Source organism: Moschus berezovskii, chromosome 2 (genome assembly GCF_049115385.1).
Source record: "Moschus berezovskii isolate FMDL1 chromosome 2, NW_MosBer_1.0, whole genome shotgun sequence".
NCBI classification, from domain to species: domain Eukaryota; kingdom Metazoa; phylum Chordata; class Mammalia; order Artiodactyla; family Moschidae; genus Moschus; species Moschus berezovskii.
In genome coordinates, this window is record NC_142461.1 from 3,722,957 (window position 1) to 3,742,795 (window position 19,839).

Consider the following 19,839-nt stretch of genomic DNA (forward strand, 5'->3'; position numbering starts at 1 on the left):
GAGGTCTTCTGGGATCTGAGACTGAGCCATGTGAGCTTTCTGCTGAGTTTGTTTTTGCTGTCCCAGTTTCCAGCATGCTGGGCTTCTTGTCACTTCCCCTGAGCTGGGTTTTTTTTTCTGCGTTCAGCTTCCCCCACAGGAGCTTTCGCCAAGTTGGGCTTCTGCTGTGCTTGGCTTCCTCCTCGTGGGGGCCGAGCTGAGATTGTTTCAGCCAGGTTAAATCCGAGTCACAGCACCATATATGTCAGGGGAGTGTGTAATTTCCTTGGTTCTGTCTCACCGCAGCAAAAATTTGAAGTGACAGGGGGACCAGTGTTACAGCCTCGTGTAATTTTCTCACTCGCAACAAAATTTTAAGCGATGGATGGACCAGTGTTACAACTCAGTTTTATTTGACAAGCAAAGGAAAATACATCCTCGAGGCGTGAGAGTGGACCAACCCAAAAGATGTGAAGAGAAGCCTCAGGCTCAATTTTGGCTCCTCTTTTTATAAGTTTTTTTCTCCTCCCCGCTGAGCCTGCCCTATGTAAACTGGGCTAGCCAGGAGAGCTGTTTGTTTTACCTCAGGTCCTCACTCCGATCCTCGGACCTTCCTTTGTTCCATTTTTGAGGGCTTTTCCCTTCTTTGTCTTTTATCCACCGCCATCCTGGACTCCTTTTCCCTATTCTAACTACGTAACAGATGCAAGAGTCAAGACTCACTAAAATTATTTCCCAGTGTCTCCTGCTTTGGCAGGTATGTTCTTTACCACTAGTGCCACCTGGGAAGCCCTAAGTTTAGTGCATGTGTGCTATGGGGGACTACAAATTAAGCTAAAAAAAGACAGGTTAATAGGAGAAAAGGCACAAGCTATTTAGTGATATTTACTTCCACAGAAGTTCGCAGAAAAGACGTGATGCTCAAAAGAAGTGGTTAGACTCAAGGGCACATCCATCTCTTTTGCAACGAAAAGAAGGTTTAGATTTTGAGGTACAGTAAATTATGGCAAAATGACCAGGAAGTATATGAGGGCACTAATGGAAGAGAAGAGCTATCTCAGTCAAGTCTGCTTATGCAGACTCATTCCACTGCCGACTCCCCATCGTTAATGATAAGAGTTGCTTTTCTCTCCGTAGTACAAGGACAATGGGAGAAGGACACGTTCCTCAAAGGGAAGCTTATGTCCTACTTTTGGGCAGATAAAGGGAGGGCAAAGAACTCTTCATGCATCTGTCAATTCTCAATTGCCTTTAGCTGAAAATAACTCTTGTGCCAAAGTGGTGTATTTTGGGATGGAGTATTCTGATCCCTTTCAGGACCGCGGAGCAGGGAAGTGACAGAAGCAGCCTTCACGCTGGAGCCTCCTGGCTCCTAGCCCAGTACCTCTTCACTGCTCTCTTTCCTTGGAGCGCTTGGGCTTTTCAGGAGCAGACCCATGTTCCTCATCCTGCATTTCCAGGACCTTCTACAGCACCACCTGGCCCAGCCTTTCCTCAGGCATGGGGCTTCCCAGAGAAGAGGCTCACAGGGCGCCTGAGTCATTCCCTTTTGGTTCCTTCCCAATCCTTCAGATAACATCAAAGCCCAGGTGGTGGCAGCTTGGAGCCTGGGTGTCTTTCAAAGTCTTGCTCTTTTACCCAACAACTATGGATTATGCTTCTTCTCTAACAAGAGTTTTCATCACATTTATTATTTTAATATATATATTCATTTATTTATTTTTGGCTACACTGAATCTTCTTTGCAGCACACAGGCTTTCTCTGGTCGTGGCAAGCAGGGACTGCTCTCCAGCTGTGGTGTGAGAGCTTCTCATTGGGGTGGCTTCTCGGCAGTGTGCAGGCTCTAGGCATGTGGGCTTCAGTAGTTGCTGCCCTTGGGCTCCAGAGCACAGGCTCAGTAGTTGAGGCACTTGGGCTTTGTTGCTGCTCTGTGGCATGTGAGATCTTCCCTGACCAGGGATTGAGCCTGTGTCCTTTGCATCTCAAGGCAGATTCTTAACAACTAGACAACTAGGGAAGCCTTACTGCATTTATTTTTATGGTCACCTTCTGTTTATGACACCTGGTGCTCTTTTTCATTTGCCCAAGTGATGTCAGTTTCCTTCTTGAATAAATTTATTTAGATTTTAAAGAAAGCTTTAAAAAAAAAAAAAGTGCAGTAGGGAGTTCCCTGCTGCCCCAGTGGTTAGGACTCCACACTTTCACTGCTGAGGGCCTGGCTTCAGTCCCTGGTCAGGGAATTGAGATCCCACAAGCCACATGGTGTGGCCAAAAACCTGAAAAAAATAGAGTAAAAGTGGAATATTAAACCAAACATCAGGAAGAGGATGTGTGAAAGGCTGGGGTTTGGGAAGTGTAATCCCACCCGCTCCTGTCTGATGGATGGGGCAGTGGGGGCCCATAGAACAGGGCTTAGATGGAGTTGGAGCTGGAATGTGAATCTCCCGTCTTACAGACCAGCCAGCTGTGCAGGCACAGGAGGAACACCCTTGGTATCAGTGATCTGGTCAGCCCTGAGGTTGGTCTTGGGATGGACGCTGCCTGCTTGGGGTGCGAAGCGCAGGGAATGTGGGAGGGACGGGGGACCACTGATAGAGGAGAGGTGGAGGGGGTTCTCGCCACACGCATCAGAATCTCCAGCAGCGCTTGTTCAAAAAAATACAGGTTCCTGGACCCCGCTCCACACCCACGAAATCAGACCCTCTGAGCATGGGGCCCAGGAACCAGCATTTTAAGCAAACCCCACTTCTGCCCCCTGGGATTCTTGTCCACCATAATGCCTTAGAAGCATACTGCCTTAAGGAATGTGCTATCTGGGCTGGAGAAGGTGGCATCAGAGTGGCTTTACTTCCCACACCCAGTCTCTGCCACTTCCTGCTGAGTGACTTTCCCCAGGCGAGTTATTTAACTTATCTGAGTCTGTTTCCTCATCTTTACAATAAGGTCAGAATAACCACCTGGCAGGGCCATGTGTAATCAGGTATAAAGAAGAAAATGTATACACAGTTCTTAGCACAAGGAAATCCAGAAAACAGCTTTTTCTCATCTCCCCCTTTTGGGAAGCCAGAGGATACCACAACCGATTTTTTCTTCTGCTCTGTGGTTCCCAGATTTTGGGTATTTGGGGCCTGGGAGCGGCACTCTGCCATCAGCAGAGCCAGGAGCAGAGGCGGCTTCATCTCAGGGCTGGATCCTCGAGGGGACACCACAGCCTCAGCTTCTTTTGGCCCCAGCCCAGCGCGGCCCCTGGAAGGGCTGCAAAGCTGCCCACCTGGAGAATGACCTTTGACCTCACGTCCATGGCCTCTGGGGAAAAAGGGAGTGTTCTTGGCAGAGGATGGGCAGCTGATTTCTGAGAGTCTGAGAGAGGGAGCAGAGAGGTGATAAACATGCCTCCTCTCTGAAAGCGTTAATCACTCAGTCATGTCCGACTCTTTGTGACCTCACGCATTGTAGCCCGCCAGGCTCCCCTGTCCATGGGGTTCTCCAGGCAAGAATACTGGAGTGGGTAACCATTCCCTCCTCCAGGGGATCTTCCCAAAGCAGGGATTGAACCCTGGTTTCCTGCACTGCAGGCAGATTCTTTACCATCTGAGCCACCAGGGAGGCCTGCCCCATTTTCTGGGGACCCTAGAAATCTGGACACCCCCCTCTTTCACTCTGTCTCAGCCTTCTCACCAACCAGACATGCTATTCATCAGGAAAGAGATGAAAGTTTGATTAAAAAAAAAATTCCCTTTCATGGAAAACATCAACAGTCTTAAGAGGTAGGTGTTGTCACCCCCATCTCACTGATCACAAGTTGAGGATCAGAGAAGTAAAACCCCTGGTCCAAGGTCACACAGCTGGGAAGTAGCCCAGTTTAGAGAAAGAAGGTGAGCTTCCCTCTCACTCCTCATTCATCCAACAGATAGTTCCACGCCCCTGGCATGGTTCTGGTTGCTGGGGAAGTTGTGGTCCCGCCGTGAGTTTGTAGTGTTTGCTCGCTCGTGAAGCTCTGGGGTGATGCAGACTAGTGGATGAACGAGAAGGTGATGAGGAAAATCGCCAGACTGTGACGCAGGGAATGAAACGGGAGTAAGTGAGGGTGGGAGGTGGAGGCTCTGGGCTGGAGAGCAGGGGCGTTTTCTCTGGGGGAGTGACTGTCAGCTGAGCTCTGGACTAGAGAAGAGGTCCGTTTTGCAAAGAGCTCAGGGAAGTGCCCACCAGGAGAAGCCCCAAGGACTTCCTGACTCTGGATGGTCCAGCTGGCCTGGGGTCAGGCCGGCTCTCGGGCTGACTTCAGCAAGGACGTCAAGGGCCCCAAGTGGGGCCCCAGCCCCACCTGCGCATCCCAGCGAAAAGGAAGGAGCAAGATCCAGCTGGAAAAACAGGCAGAGACACGGGGAAGTCATCCGCCCGTCACTGCCCTGGGCTAGGCGCCCGCCCCCCGGAAGTAGAACGCTACATCCAGGTGCGGATTGATCCAGGTGAGGACTGGATCAGCCAATGGTGGGAAGGAGACTTGTGCAGGATGAAGTGCTCCCAACGTGGGGGCTCGAGCTGAGCACAACTCTTATCGTCAGCGTGATTGTTACTCACTATACCTTCCCCCAGGATCCCGTCTTGCTGTACCCCACCCTTGCCTCCTCCTCTCTGGGTGTAGCTGTTTCCCCTGCGCCCCCGGGGTACCAGGGCTGAGTCAACAACTGTTCCAGTAAAAAGTGTGGGAGGTAGGATGAGACATGGCCCTGGAGCCTGCGTTCGAATCCCAGCGCTGCCACTTATCAGCAAGTGACTCAGTGTCAAGTTTCAGTTTCCGCAGCTGGAAAACACAGGTGATAATTCCAGTGTTCTGCAGGAGGAAAGAACTGTGGGCGGTGGGCACCCCAGGTGTTCATTGTCCACCCCACCCCACCTCTGCCGTTTCCAAGCCTGAGCCCGGGGGAAAGAGGAAGCACTGGAAGTGTCCTTCCGTCCACCTCCTTCATCCTGGGGGTGGAGGACAGAAGCTGCCCGCGAATCTCTCCTTTCTTTGAGCCTCTTATCCAACTCCAGTGGCTGGAAACTGACCCAGCATGAGAACTCATCGAGCAGGAAGTTCTCCTCTTACTTTGGGTACTCAGTCCTGGCTTCCCTGAGATCCCACCCACGCATCCAAGACGTGTTCCGAAGTCCTGTGTCATTAGCAACCTGGGATTCGTTCATTCACCCATGTGTTCATTCATTCAACCATGTATTGATCACCTACTCTGTGATCACCAGGCACGAGCCCTAGCTGCTTGGCTCACAGAGGGTGCTCCAGGCAGAGTCCTCCTTCCAATCCAGCCCTAAACTTGCCCACCCAGCACCGTCCTCTGAACAGCCCCAACAGCCTTGGTTCTGGCAGCTCCCACAGGGACATTGACCCCTGTCCCTTCTCAGGGGTAAATAAATCCTGAGGAATCTAAACCAGTCAGGGTAGTCCCATCGTCTGGGGCCACCGTGGTTTAGTCTTGAGCAGGAGGACTGCTGGATGGTGGTGGTGGTAGGGCATATTAAAGAGACGCGGAACAGACAGTGTTTTCTCTGCTGGATGTTATCACGTCTGGCTTGAGGTCTGGACAATAGCTGCTATCTTAGAGACAGGAGGCAAGCCGTCCAGAGGGCAAAGACGGCCCAGGGAGGATGGCCAGGAAAGAAACCGGAGCTGATGACATTATCAAGCCACTAAAGAGCCACCTTCCTCCTAGATGTCTTGTCACTCATTGTTGAAACTCACTGAGCCACAGTTTTTGGCTGGAAAGCTTCCTGACAGGTTTGAGTGGGAGGGGGTGCCAGGGAGCAGAGCAGGAACAGTTGCAGTGGGAGTGGCATCCTGAGTCTGTGTTCTGTTGGTAGAGGGCCCTCTGGAGGTTCCTGTTTCCATTTTGAGCCTCAGGGGGCTCCATTGTCAAATGGGAATAATAACATCCTCATCTGCCAACACTGATGCTATCACAAAGCCACAGAGTTTGGGAGCTCTGATGAGTCAGTGAGGGTACCAGCTCTTGACCATGTGTCTTGAATAGACCTCATGTATCAAGATCTAACTCACATGTTTTCTGCAGAAAGGAGAGAAGTGGGTGGAAAGAGGGGATTTGAGGTTTCAGGTTTGGTCTCTGATTAACAAGAACACCACCCAGGTGGCTCGGTGGGAAAGAATCTGCCTGCCAATGCAGGAGGCCCGGCTTCGATCCCTGGGTCGGGACTATCCCCTGGAGAAAGGAAATGGCAATCCACTCCAGTGTGCTTGCCTGGGAAACCGATGGACAGAGGGGCCTGGTGGGCTCCAGTCCACAGCGTCGCAAAGAGTCAGACATGATTTACCGACCCAACAACAACAAGTAGCAGTTAATTTTAAAATAGAAATTACTATGTGTCACGCATTGTGCTAAGAGCTTAACGTGCATTAATCTTATTTAGTACAGTGACCTCATCTTATTTTCTTATTTCCATTTAACTTCACACACAAGGACCATTTATTTTTGGCTGTACTGCATTTATGACCAACCTAGACAGCATTACTTTGCCAAAAAATGTCCATCTAGTCAAGGCTATGGTTTTTCCAGTAGTCATGTATGGATGTGAGAGTTGGACTATACAGAAAGCTGAGCTCTGAAGAACTGATGCTTTTGAACTGTGGTGCTGCGGAAGACTCATGAGAGTCCCTTGGACTGCAAGGAGATCCAACCAGTCCATCCTAGAGGAAAAGAGTGCTGAATATTCATTGGAAGGACTGAAGCTGAAGCTCTAATACTTTGGCCACCTGATGTGAAGAACTGACTCATTGGAAAAGACCCTGATGCTGGAAAAGATTGAAGGCGGGAGGAGAAGGGGATGACAGAGGATGAGATGGCTGGATGGCATGACCAACTCAATGGACGTGAGTTTGAGTCAACTCTGGGAGTTGGTGATGGACAGGGAAGCCTTGCATGCTATAGTCCATGGAGTTGCAAAGAGTCGGACATGACTGAGCAACTGACCTGAACTGAACTACACAGCTTTTGGGATTATAGTTCCCCAAATAGGGATCGAAGCTGGGCCCTTGGCAGTGAAGGTGCAGAGTTCTAGCCACTGGACTACCAATAAAGTTCTTGGAACCTGAACCCAGTACCCATAGTTCTTAGACCCTACCATGCTCTCTGGCATGAGCCTCTGAGCTTCGCAGAAGGAAAACCACTCAGTCAGCTCTTTCAGAGATGTGTGTCACAGCCTGGATGGTGTGGGTGGCTCCAGGTGCTCCGGCCATGTAGCTAATCATATATGAATGACAGGTTGGGACTTCTTGTAAGAATATATTCACCATCGATCCATTCATCCATCTGAAGTCAGTTTCCCTAACAGCCAAGCCTGAGACGAGAATTCTTGGGCAAGGGAATGATTTATTGAGGAAGTGCCCTTAGGGAGAAACCTGTAGGAGAAAGAGGAAAACAGGGTAGGCCAGGGCACAGATCGAGACATCTAACCCGAACCCACGAGGAGCTCTGGGGCACCGTGTACGACCCAGATGGTCTTGCATCAGGCAGGGAGAAGGCGGTCATGCCCTCCACAGTCATTCTCCCAACTCACTGGTTAGAGGTGGGCGAGGAGGGGTGGGTGATGGGCATGGCAGCGCCCAGCAGCCTGGGGAAATCCTCAAGAGAAGGAGGCCGACGTGCGACTTGGCAGCCGATCCCTGGGCTGGGGACGTGGGCCAGGAGGGGACCTGGGTGGGGCCTGACGCCGCCTGCCCCACCTCCATCTCTTCTCCGGAGGCTCCTTTGATTCCTAAGCAAAGACTGCCTGCTTATCACCTGGGGGAGCAGAGGAAGCAGAGATGAGAGTGACACGGACCCCACCCTCCCAGAGCTCCAGTCCGCTCAGAGCGGTCCAGACAATCACACACCACGCAAGTGGGAACTCGGCAAGGTGAAGACCCGTAAAGTGCTGCGGGAGCTTGAGGGTGGGAGTGAGCCCTTGGAACTGGAGAGGAATGGCCGGGGAAGACTTCTGTAGGAAGCGGCCCTTGGATCCCGAGGAGCCTAGGGTAGGCTTAGCTACCTGGGAAACAGCAGGTCAGTGGAACGTCGCTGCCGAAGTCCAGGTTGAGCAAATGCCTGGCAGCCAGAGAGGAAAGAGTGCCCGGAAGTCACATGGCAGCAGACCAGGTGCCTGGAGCGCAGGGAGCCTGGTCTAGTCCTTGTCTCGAAAAGTATTTACTGAGCCCTTCTGGGTTCTGGGTGCTGCTTTGGGCACCAGCACGGCAACGACTCCAAGACAGGCACGAGCCAAGTCTGTGAGGGTCCCCAAGGCTCCAAGGGAGAGGGACAAAGTGCCAGGCAGTAACGGGTCCCAGACACCCCGCCCACCGCCCCGCCCTGGATGGTGCAGGGCCTTGGGGTTGTGGGGATTTTTTTTTCATTTATTTATTTTTAATTGGAGGATAATTGCTTTATAATATTGTGCTGGTTTCTGCCACACATCAGCATGAATCAGCCACAGGTACATGTGTGTCCTGTGATGACTGGAGGGGTGGGCTGGAGCGGGAGGCGGGACTCTGGGCCTTGGGGTTTGAAGAAGCAGAGTCCCATGGACAGAAAGATCTGTATCGCCCTTTACAGAGGCCACTCTGGCAGCTGCTTGGATGGTGTTTTAGGGGTGGGGGGAGCCTGGAGGGGCCCGGTGAGTGGTCATGAAGGGAGAACCTGCCTCATCCTGCCCCCAGACCCTGCCCCCAGTGCCCACCACTTTGCCCCAAACACACACTCCCCCTGGCAGCTCCCTGGCCTTGGTTTTTCCTAAGATCTCAATCCACCCTCAGAGGAGACATCTGGAGAGATTCAGAAGGTCCAAGAGGCAAGTGGGAGCTAGGGGCGAGGCCAAGCCCCTTCCTCTTCCAGGGAGTATTTTAAAGGAGCCAGGCGGGGATCAGGGCTGTGGCCAGTGGTCCTGGGGGTCTTCTGCAGAGCTCAAGATGCAGAGGGACAGGCTAGAGGGTGTGGCACTGGCGGGTCTCGCCCTCGCATCTGGGCAGGTAACGCAGGTGATTCTTGTAGGTGTCCAGGTTCCGCTGCAGGCAGAAGGCCAACTCCTTGTCACAGGCACACAGCTGCTGCTCACACCAGCTCCCCTTGGTGGCTGCGAGGGGGTGGAGGAGGGCACTTAAGTGGTCTGCCCCTTCCCATGGCGGGGTGGGTCGTCGCCCCCGGAGGGGATCTGCTGAAGGCAGCTCAGCCCTTACTCAGCCTTCGGTGCCCTTCCCAGCTCCTTGGACTCTGGCTCTGTGACCTTGGGCATGGGGCATGCCCTGGCTGAGTGCCATTGCTCCTTTGTTCATGCATCCGTTCAGTAAACAACTGAGCACCCATCCTTTGGCAGTCCCAGGAGGGCGAGGAGAACAGAATGGACACCTGAGTTCACACTCCCCTGGGGCTGAGCGGGGGGCGCAGATGTCGGAGAGGTGTGTGGGCCTTGTTGTTCAGTCGCTCTGTCGTGTCCTACTCTTTGTGACCCCACGGACAGCAGCGTGCCAGGCTTCCCTGCCCTTCACAGAAGTGAGTGCAACTGTGCTTACCCGGGAGTAAGGAACGAGGCAGGGCTCTGAGCTGGGAACTGGTGGGACTGACTCAGTGACAAAAGCCATTTGAGCTAAGATCAGAAGAGTGAGCTGTTGCTCCTACCCTGGAAAGTCAGGGTGGAGGACGGGGAGTGTTCCTGACAGAAGGAACAGCATGTGCAAAGACTCTGAGGAACGACGGACCATGGTGCTTCAGTTTCAGCATCTGTCAAATGGGGAACTCTGCTCAGTGTTTTGTAATAATCTATTAGGGAAAAGAATATGTATACACACATACATACATATATGTATATTCAGATTAAAAGAAGAAGGCAAAGCCTTTAGCACAGAGTAAGTGGTCAATAAATGTTGGCCGTTACAGCTGCTGCCACTAAGTCCTCAGTTAACAGGGACAGCTTCTGAGCCCAGTCAGCTTCCAGCCCCGGGACTTGCTGCCTTTCTCTGTGCATGGACCCTGGGGCCTGGTGACCTGGGTTACAGCCCAGGCTTTCTCATTTGTAGCTGTGTGACCCTGAGCAAACAGTTCACTCTAGTTTCAGGCTTCTTGTCAGTAAAATTCAGAAGGGCTTCCCAGGTGACTCAGGATTTGCCTGCCAAGCAAGAGACGTGGGTTCAAGTCCTGGGTCAGGAAAATCCCCCGAAGGAAATGGAAACACGCTCCAGTACTTTTGCCTGGGAAGTCCCATGGACAGAGGAGACGGGCGGGTCACACTTCATGGGGTTGCAAAGAGTAAGATGCGACTTAGTGACCACCACCACCAAGAAAATGACCAGCAGGTGGTCCTGCCTCCGATCTGGGCTGCTCGAAGAATACACGACGATGAAAAAATGAACAGTAACCTCGGTAACTCAATGAAACTAAGCCAGGCCGTGTGGGGCCACCCAAGATGGACGGGTCATGGTGGAGAGGTCTGACAGAATGTGGTCCCTGGAAAAGGGAATGGCAAATCACTTCAGTATTCTTGCCTTGAGAACCCCACGAACAGTATGAAAAGGCAAAATGACAGGATAGTGAAAGATGAACTCCCCAGGTTGGTAGGTGCCCAATATGCTAGTGGAGATGAGTAGAGAAATAACTCCAGAAAGAATGAAGGGATGGAGCCAAAGCAAAAGCAACACCCATTTGTGGATGGGACTGGTGATAGAAGCAAGGCTTAATGCTGTAAAGAGCAATATTGCATAGGAACCTGGATTGTTAGGTTCACGAATCAAGGCAAATTGGAAGTGGTCAAACAGGAGATGACAAGACTAAACATCGACGTTCTAGGAATCCTTGTGAACATAGACATTCTAGGAACTAAGATGGACTGGAATGGGTGAATTTAACTCAGATGACCATTATATCTACTACTGTGGGCAGGAATCCCTTAGAAGAAATGGAGTAGCCATCACAGTCAACAAAAGAGTCCAAAATGCAGTACTTGGATGCAATCTCAAAAACGACAGAATGATCTCTGTTCGTTTCCAATGCAAACCATTCAATATCATAGTAATCCAAGTCTATGCCCTGACCAGTAATGCTGAAGAAGCTGAACGGTTCCATGAAGACCTACAAGACCCTCTAAAACTAACACTGAAAAATGATGTCCTTTTCATGAAAGGGATTGGAATGTAAACGTAGGAAGTAAAGATAAACCTGGAGTAACAGGCAAATTTGGCCTTGGAGCATGGAATGAAGCAGGGCAAAGGCTAATAGAATTCTGCCAAGAGAACACACTGGTCATAGAAAACACCCTCTTCCAACAACACAAGAGAAGACTCTACATATGGACATCACCAGATGGTCAACACCGAAATCAGATTGATTATATTCTTTACAGCCAAAAATGGAGAATCTCTATACAGTCAGTAAAAACAAGACTGGGAGCTGACTGTGGCTCACATCATGAACTCCTTATTGCCAAATTCAGACTGAAATTGAACAAAGTGGAGAAAACCACTAGACCATTCAGGTATGACCTAAATCAAATCCCTTATGATTATACAGTGGAAATGAGAAATAGATTTAAGGGACTAGATCTGATAGACAGAGTGCCTGATGAATGGTGGACAGAGATTCGTGACATTGTACAGGAGACAGGGATCAAACCATCCCCAAGAAAAATAAATGCAAAAAAGAATGGTTGTCTGAGGAGGCCTTACAAATAGCTGTGAAAAGAAGGAAAGCGAAAAGCAAAGGAGAAAATGAAAGATATACCCATTTGAATGCAGAGTTCCAAAGAATAGCAAAGAGATATAAGAAAGTCTTCCTTAGTGATCAATGCAAAGAAATAGAGGAAAACAACAGAATAGGAAAGACTAGAGATCTCTTCAAGAAAACTAGAATACCAGGGCAAACTTTCAAGCACAGATGGGCTCAATAAAGGACAGAAATGGTATGGACCTAACAGAAGTAGAAGATATTAAGAAAAGGTGGCAAGAATACACAGAAGAACTGTACAAAAAAGATTTTCATGACCCAGATAATCACGATGGTGTGGTCACTCACTTAGAGCCAGACATCCTGGAATGGGAAGTCAAATGGGCTTTAGGAAGCATCACTATGAACAAAGCTAGTGGAGGTGATGAAATTCCAGTTGAGCTATTTCAAATCCTGAAAGATGATGCCGTGAAAGTGCTGCATGCAATATGCCAGCAAATTTAGAAAACTCAGCAGTGGCCCCAGGACTGGAAAAGGTCAGTTTTCTTTCCAATCCCAAAGAAAGGCAGTGTCAAAGAATGCTCAAACTACCGCACAATTGCACTCATCTCACACGCTAATAAGTAATGCTCAAAATTCTCCAAGCCAGGCTTCAATAATACGTGAACCGTGAATTTCCAGATGTTCAAGCTGGTTTTAGAAAAGGCAAAGGAATCAAATTGCCAACATCTGGTGGATCATCAAAAAAGCAAGAGAGTTCCAGAAGAACATCTATTTCTGCTTTATGGACTATGCCAAATCCTCTGACTGTATGGATCATAATAGACTGTGGAAAATTCTGAAAGATGTGGGAATACCAGACCACCTGACCTGTCTCTTGAGAAACCTGTATGCAGGTCAGGAAGCAACAGTTAGAACTGGACGTGGAACAACAGACTGGTTCCAAATAGGAAAAGGAGTACGTCAAGACTGTATATTGTCACCCTGCTTATTTAATTTGTATGCAGAGTACATCATGAGGAATGCTGGGCTGGAGGAAGCACAAACTGGAATCAAGATTGCTGGGAGAAATATCAATAACCTTAGATATGCAGATGATATCACCCTTATGGCAGAAAGTGAAGAACTAAAGAGCCTCTTGATGAAGGTGAAAGAGGAGAGTGAAAAAGTTGGCTTAAAGCTAAACATTCAGAAAACAAAGATCATGGCATCTGGTCCCATCACTTCATGGGAAATAGATGGGGAAACAGGGGAAACAGTGGCTGACTTTATTTTTCTGGGCTCCAAAAATCACTGCAGATGGTCATTGCAGCCATGAAATTAAAAGACGCTTACTCTTGGAAGGAAAGTTATGACCAACCTAAACAGCATATTGAAAACCAGAGACATTACTTTGCCAACCAAGGTCCGTCTAGTCAAGGCTATGGTTTTTCCAGTGATCATGTATGGATGTGAGATTTGGACTAAAAGAAAGCTGAGCAGAGAAGAACTGATGTTTTTGAACTGTGGTGTTGGAGAAGACTCTTGAGAGTCCGTTGGACTGCAAGGAGATCCAACCAGTCCATCCTAAAGGAGATCAGTCCTGGGTGTTCATTGGAAGGACTGATGCTGAAGCTGAAACTCCAATGCTTTGGCCACCTGATGTGAAGAACTGACTCATTTAAGACCCTGATGCTGGGAAAGATTTAGGGCAGGAGGAGAAGGGGGCGACAAAGGATGAGATGGTTGGATGGCATCACTGACTCAATGGACATGAGTTTGAGTGAACTCCGGGAGTTGGTGATTGTCAGGGAGGCCTGGCGTGCTGTGGTTCATGGTTTTGCAAAGAGTCAGACATGACTGAGTGACTGGACTGAACTGAGCCTCTAACCTGAGTGATTATTCAAGCATGCCTCTGCAGGGCACCTTATGTCTCCTCTTATTTTAGTTTTTGAATTAACTTTATGGAGTAGAATACTGCTATCATCCTGAGTTTCCAGAGGAAGATCCCGGGGTTCAGGGAAGTTAAGCAGTGTGTTCAAGGTCACACAGCTGGTCAGTGGTGGGCCTGGGATCTAAGCTGAGGTCTGGCAGCCTTCTAGGTCCTAAAGGGGTCAAAGTCTCTATGGGACCTCTCCATACTCCTACCCCCATTGCTGCCTCTCCTTCACAGCCCAGATATTGCCACTGGACATATGAGAAAAACAGAGAGGCTGAGCAGCTTGTGCTCTGCCATACAACGTGTGAAAGCAATGCATGCGATAACTCCATTGCTCAGCCTCCAGCTCCAACCCTGAGGCCCAGGCACTCACAGCACTGGACTCTCCCCCGGAAAAAGGTGTACTCATAGTGGTCATAGCGGTGGTCACAGCTGTGGTGCGTCAGGTTCCCATAGCAGCAGTCGTGGTCATGGCAGCACCTGGCAGGAGAGGACAGGAGGTGGGTAAGTCCTCGGCTGACTTGAGTCCGAAACTGCATGTCCACCTCGGAAGTCAAGGCCTGCAGGCTCTAGTCTTCTTTCTAGTTAGAACTTCTCGAGTGCTTCCTGTGTACCAGGTGGTGGTTTAGTCTCTAAGTCGTGTCTGACTCTTGCGACCCTGTGGACTGTAGCCCGCCAGGCTCCTCCATCAGTGGGAGTCTCCAAGCAAGAATACTGGAGTGGGTTGCCATTTCCTTCTCCAGGGGATCTTCCTGACCCGGGGATCAAAGCTGGGTCTCCTGCATTGCAGGCAGATTCTTTACCGTCTGAGCCATGAAGAAAGAGTCCCTCCTGTATACCAGGCACTTGCTCTACCTAGGAATTCTCTCTTAATCCTTTCGGCCACTCTAGGATGGAGGTACTAGTATCATCACCATTTCACAAAGGAGGAAGCTAGGCTCTGGGCGGTCAGGCCACTTGCCCAGGATCACACAGCCTGTATGTGGTGGGTGAGGCTGCTGACCTCGGGCCTGGCGGGCTCTTATCCCTCCTCTGGCAGATCCCTGGGTTGCTGTGAAAACCCAGTGAGATCATGGCAAAGAGAAGTGGGACTTTTTTAAAAACAATGTTCAGTGGCAATGGGAAGTGTTTCTGGCTGTTCCAACTAGTTTGGTGTTGAGAGTGCAAGGCGGCCTTCAGAAACCCTGGGGAACCCTCCAGAAGGGCTGGGGCTGGATCGGAGCTCAGCGCAGTTCCTATCAGGGAAAAACATGAGACCATTCAGGTAAGACCTAAACCAAATCCCTTATGATTATACAGTGGAGGTGATTAATAGATTCAAGGGATTAGGTCTGACAGAGTGCCTTGAAGAACAGCTAAGGACTGAGGTTCGGAACATTGTACAGGAGGTGGTAACCAAAACCATCCCAAAGAGAAAGATATGTAAGAAAGTAAAACAGTTGCTGAGGATACCTTACAAATAGCTGAGAAAAGAAGAGAAGCGAAAGGCAAGAGAAAGGGAAAGATAAATCCAAGTCAATGCAGAGCTCCAGAGAAGAGTAAGGAGAGATAAGAAAACCTTCCTCAGTGATCAGTGCAAAGAAATAGACGAAAACAACAGAATGGGAAAGACTAGAGATCTCGTCAACAAAATTGGAGGTACCAGGAGAACAGTTCATGCAAAGATGGGCTCAATAAAGGATAGAAATGGTATGGACCTAACAGAAGTGGAAGAGATTAAGAAGAGGTGGCAAGAATACACAGAAGAACTGTACAAAAAAGGTCTTAATGACCTGGATAACCATGATAGTGGGATCACTCACCTACAGCCGGACATCCTGTTGTGTGAGGTCAAGTGGGCCTTAGGAAGAATTACTAGGAACAAAGCTATTGGAAGTGATGGAATTCCAGTTGAGCTCTTTCAAATCCTAAAAGATGATGCTGTGAAAGTGCTGCACTCAATAAGCCAGGGAAATTTGGAAAACAGGAGTGGCCACAGGACTAAAAAAGTCAGGTTTCATTCTGATCCCAAAGAAAGGCAATGCCAAAGAATGTTCAAACTACTGTACAATTGTGCTCATTTCACATGCCAGCAAGGCAATGCTCAAACTCCTTCAGGCTAGGCTTCAACAGCACATGGTACCAAACGAATAGATGGATGGAGAGGAAACAGGGGAGGGAAGAGGAGGGTCCCTGGGTAGAGGCAGGGCACGGTTGGGAGGAATTACCGGTCTGTGGCATCTCTGGGTTGGCCTTGGCCACCAATTCCGCAATAACAGCCGTAGGAGAAATAGAAGAAGATGGGGTTCTTCCCTGTCACTTGTCTGACCATCTTGTTCAGGTCCAGTATGTCGCCCTCAGCTGGAACCACACCTGCCAATGAGCCCAGGCACAAGGAGAGGATGTAAATCTCAGGGGAGGCCAGTGGGCTGCAGGCCTGGCACCTCTGCTCTGCCTGGGCCAAACCAATGACCTTGGATAATAAAGTAACAACAAACATATGGTTATTGAAAATATAATGACACTTGGTAACTGATTACCATGGATCTTTTCAGGTAGAGACCTATTGACTCCTTCCATCCCATGAGATACTCTTTATTTTTTAAATCTTTTTATTTTGGTTTATTCTCGATGTAGAGCAAAGTTGCTAAGATCATATAAAGAGATCTCACACACCTCCCCTTTCAGTTTCCTCTCATCATGGTATATGTATGAAAACTAAGAAACCAATATTGGAGCCAGAGACACTGGTTTTAATCTCCATTTTAGGGATGAACACACTGAGGTTCAGTAACTTGTTCCAGGTCATAGTAGCTGGTAAACAGAGGAGCAGGATTAAAGCCCAGGGCAGTCGGGTTCTCTGGGTTCACATTCCATAGTAGGAAGACACTCCCCCCACCACCCCCAACTCCTACCGCAGCCCAGAGAGAATCCACACATTAAACAGTATGTGTGGGGGCTTCCCTGGTGGCTCAGTGGTAAGGAATCTGCCTGCCAGTGCAGGCGACACAGGTTCAATCCCTGGTCCAGGAAGATCCCACGTGCCGAGGAGCAGCTAAGCCTGGGAACCACAACTATTGAGCCCACGTGCTGCAACTACTGAAACCCACGCCCCCTAGAGCCTTCCTTCCATAAGAGAAGCCACCATGCTGATTAGTCCACACACCACTACTAGATAGGAAACTAACCCAGCAACGGAGACCCAGCACAGTCAAAAATAAAATAAAGTAAATAAAATCATTAAAAAAAAAGCCTCTTAAAAAAAAAACATGCATGGCTCCTCTGGGAAGCAGTGTGATTTAGAAATCAATGTTTTTCATGGATATTTTTCACTTCAGTCATAATATCTGCTGGTTAGAATTGATCATAAGGGGAATTCATTTTATTGGGAGAGAGGAATGCTTGTATTGAGTTAGGAGAAATAAAATATATTAAACCAATGAATTCAGGGAAGAATTTGGGAGAAACAAATGAGATGCGAAGGGGACTGGAATGTACCTGTGTGCCGCTTTGGGAGATGACCCAAGAACACAGATGGAGCCCAGAGTCTCAGAGAGACTGGGCTGGGGCGGCCCCTTCGGGTGACCCTAGTTTTGGAAGCTCACCTCCCACCCTCAAGTAAATGGTGTTATAGTGAAAGCTCTACACTCAAATAAAGTCAGTAATAACCAGGGGAGAGCCCTAAACTAGGGAAGGTTGGGGCTGGGATGAACTTATGCAGTGGGCTGGGCGTGCCATCAGAAGTAGGGTGCTTGCCTTGTGAAGAAAGTGATAGCTACTCAGTGGGGTCCGACTCTTTGCGACCCCATGGACTGTAGCCCGCCAGGCTCCTCTGTCCATGGGATTCTCCAGGCAAGAATACTGGAGTAGATAGACATTCTGTTCTCCAGGGTATCTTTCTGACCCAGGGATTTAATCTGGGTCCATTTCAGGCAGATTCTTCACTGTCTGAGCCACCAGGGCTGCAGCTGGTAGAGTCTGGAACTTGCAGGTAGGTCATGTTCCCAGTGTGTGGAAGTCCACATTGCCACTCTTGTTTGCCGTGGTGGCTCTAGCTGTACAGATGTTAAAGAGAAACCTTACTAATTTTGACTGTGCTGAGGAATGACCCCAGGCCCCCTGGAACCCCAGATTTGGTGATAAGGCCCCAGAAACAGCCCACGGCCAAGAGAGTTAAAGTCCACCCAGTAGGCCAGCCAGGGATCTGAATTCGGAATCTCCCTTTTTGCTGTGCCTTCATCCCCTGGTGCACCCCAAGTTTAGACCTTTCTATTTCAGCTTAGAAGCAGACACACAAATTCACACCTGAGCTCTGCAGCTGTTCCTTGCCAAGCAAACATATTCAGCTTTGATTCGGGGTGCTTTCAGTGGTCTTATTTCTTACAGTTTACAGTGAGCTCAAGCCAGTCCTGGGGAATCGAGGAGCTCAACTTGTGGTCAAGAGGGCTTCGGGACACTGACTTAGCTCAACAGTGATTCTTGCCTTGGTTGCTCTTTCCATCCTCAGCTGTCGCTGAGAGGGATGGAGCCCCTTCTCCCAAGGGTTAGTGACAGTGGCAGGGGCAATGTCACTACTAACTCATGCAAAGACTTTGTGTTAAGTTACTGTTCCCTAACTGTTACTTACACTTGCTAAGCATTTTGTATATATTTTCTCATTAGAGTCCTTCTAACAACCCAATGAAGAGGATGTTATTGTGCCCATTTTACAGATGAGGATACAGAGGGGTAGGGGGACTTGGCCAAGGTCATGCCACCGGAAGTTGATGGACCAGCATCTGAATCCAGGTTCATGTGTGTATTTCATCTCTACACCGTATTCCCTCTTTGCATCTGAGAGATGAATTTCTGCAGCTTGATTGCAGTTTTCCTAATGGCTTTCACTGTAACCCTGGTGATGTGTTCCTCTTGGGAATTTGGGAGTCCCCAAAATAACATAAAGCACATTAAAAAGTGAAATGCAAATCCTTTCTCATATCACATGTTCTGAGATGGATCAACAAGTAAAAACTCCAGTTTGCTAGCAACCAGATTTCTAACATTTGATCTGTTACAGATCAGGTGGAAACTTCACCATTTCCCAATGGACAACAGAAGCCCCAGGGTCAAGGGAGCTGAAAGGATTCTAAAAATGTGGTGGTTTATCGCTAAGTTGTGTTCAACTCTTTGACCCCATGGACTCTAGCCTGCTAGGCTCCGCTGTCCGTGGGATTTCCCAGGCAAAGATACTGGAGTGGATGCCATTTTCTTCTCCAGGGGATCTTGCCAACCCAAGGATCGAACCTGGGCCTCTTGCATTGCAGGCAGGTTCTTTACTGACTGAGCCACCAGGAAAGTCCCCTGAAAGTGTGGAGAGGTGTGCATATGTAAGAGATTACTATTATCTGGTCAGAAGGACGCAGGAGAGCAGATCCGTTTCTGTAGTTTGTGTCCGAAGTGCCACAGACATCAGTTCAGCTGGAGCCCAGTTTCTGAACTTCTAGTGTCCCGCCTTTGCCTGCCACACAGCTTGGCTGCCCATAACTCTCTGACCGAAGCCACTGTTCCAGGGGATTGAGCCACTGATGACTCCTTGCAGGGGGCTGAAGAGTGGGGGACTGGGAGACTGGGGCAGTGACGATCAGCACAGTAGCTCAGTTTAGGAAAGAGATAAAGGGCATCCCAGCTTCCCTCCCTGCCTTCCCAGCTGTGGGTGCTGTCCCCACTTACCAGCAAAGACCCACAGTGTGCAGAGCAGGGTAAGGTCCATGATCCCAGCACAGAGCAGTGGCGGCAGCTACAGGAAGTCCCCTTTCGAGCCAGCAGCCCCTTATATCAGATGACCCCGACCCACCGAGCTCGCTCCCGCCCCTCCCAGCTTCAGCTCTGACGGAAGTCACCCATGCTCTTTGTGTTTCCTCTTTTCTGGCAATGTGGAGTTTTATTATTTCTGTTTTTAATATCTTTTAAAAATGTTTTTGATTGCATGTTTGGCATAGAAGATTTGGAAAACTTGAACAACTAGAAGAAATTTAAAATCATTTGTGAATCCATTCTTCACCATTAATTTTTTTCAATGAAATTGACATATAACATTGTGTAAATTTAAGTGTACAGTATATTGATTTGATATGTTTATATATCATAATCGGAGTGTTAGTGCAGCAATAATTAGCATTTCTATCACGTCACATAATTTCAATTTCTTTTTGTGGTTGGAATAATTAAGATCTAGTCTCTAGGCAAGTTTAGTGATTATAACACAATGCTGTTGTCTATATTCACTA

General features: G+C 49.0%; 1 protein-coding gene across 1 annotated transcript; it reads right to left on the bottom strand.

The window, feature by feature from the left end:
• Positions 1-8,815: 8,815 nt before the first annotated feature.
• Positions 8,816-19,375, bottom strand: PLA2G2D (phospholipase A2 group IID). The gene is made up of 4 exons (XM_055397265.2): positions 19,283-19,375; positions 15,802-15,946; positions 13,968-14,074; positions 8,816-9,097 (listed from the first exon to the last, which is right to left on the bottom strand). Exons 1-4 carry the CDS (start codon positions 19,320-19,322, stop codon positions 8,949-8,951), a joined length of 441 nt encoding a protein of 146 aa, XP_055253240.2. The 5' UTR covers positions 19,323-19,375; the 3' UTR covers positions 8,816-8,948.
• Between the last annotated feature and the right edge of the window lie 464 nt (positions 19,376-19,839).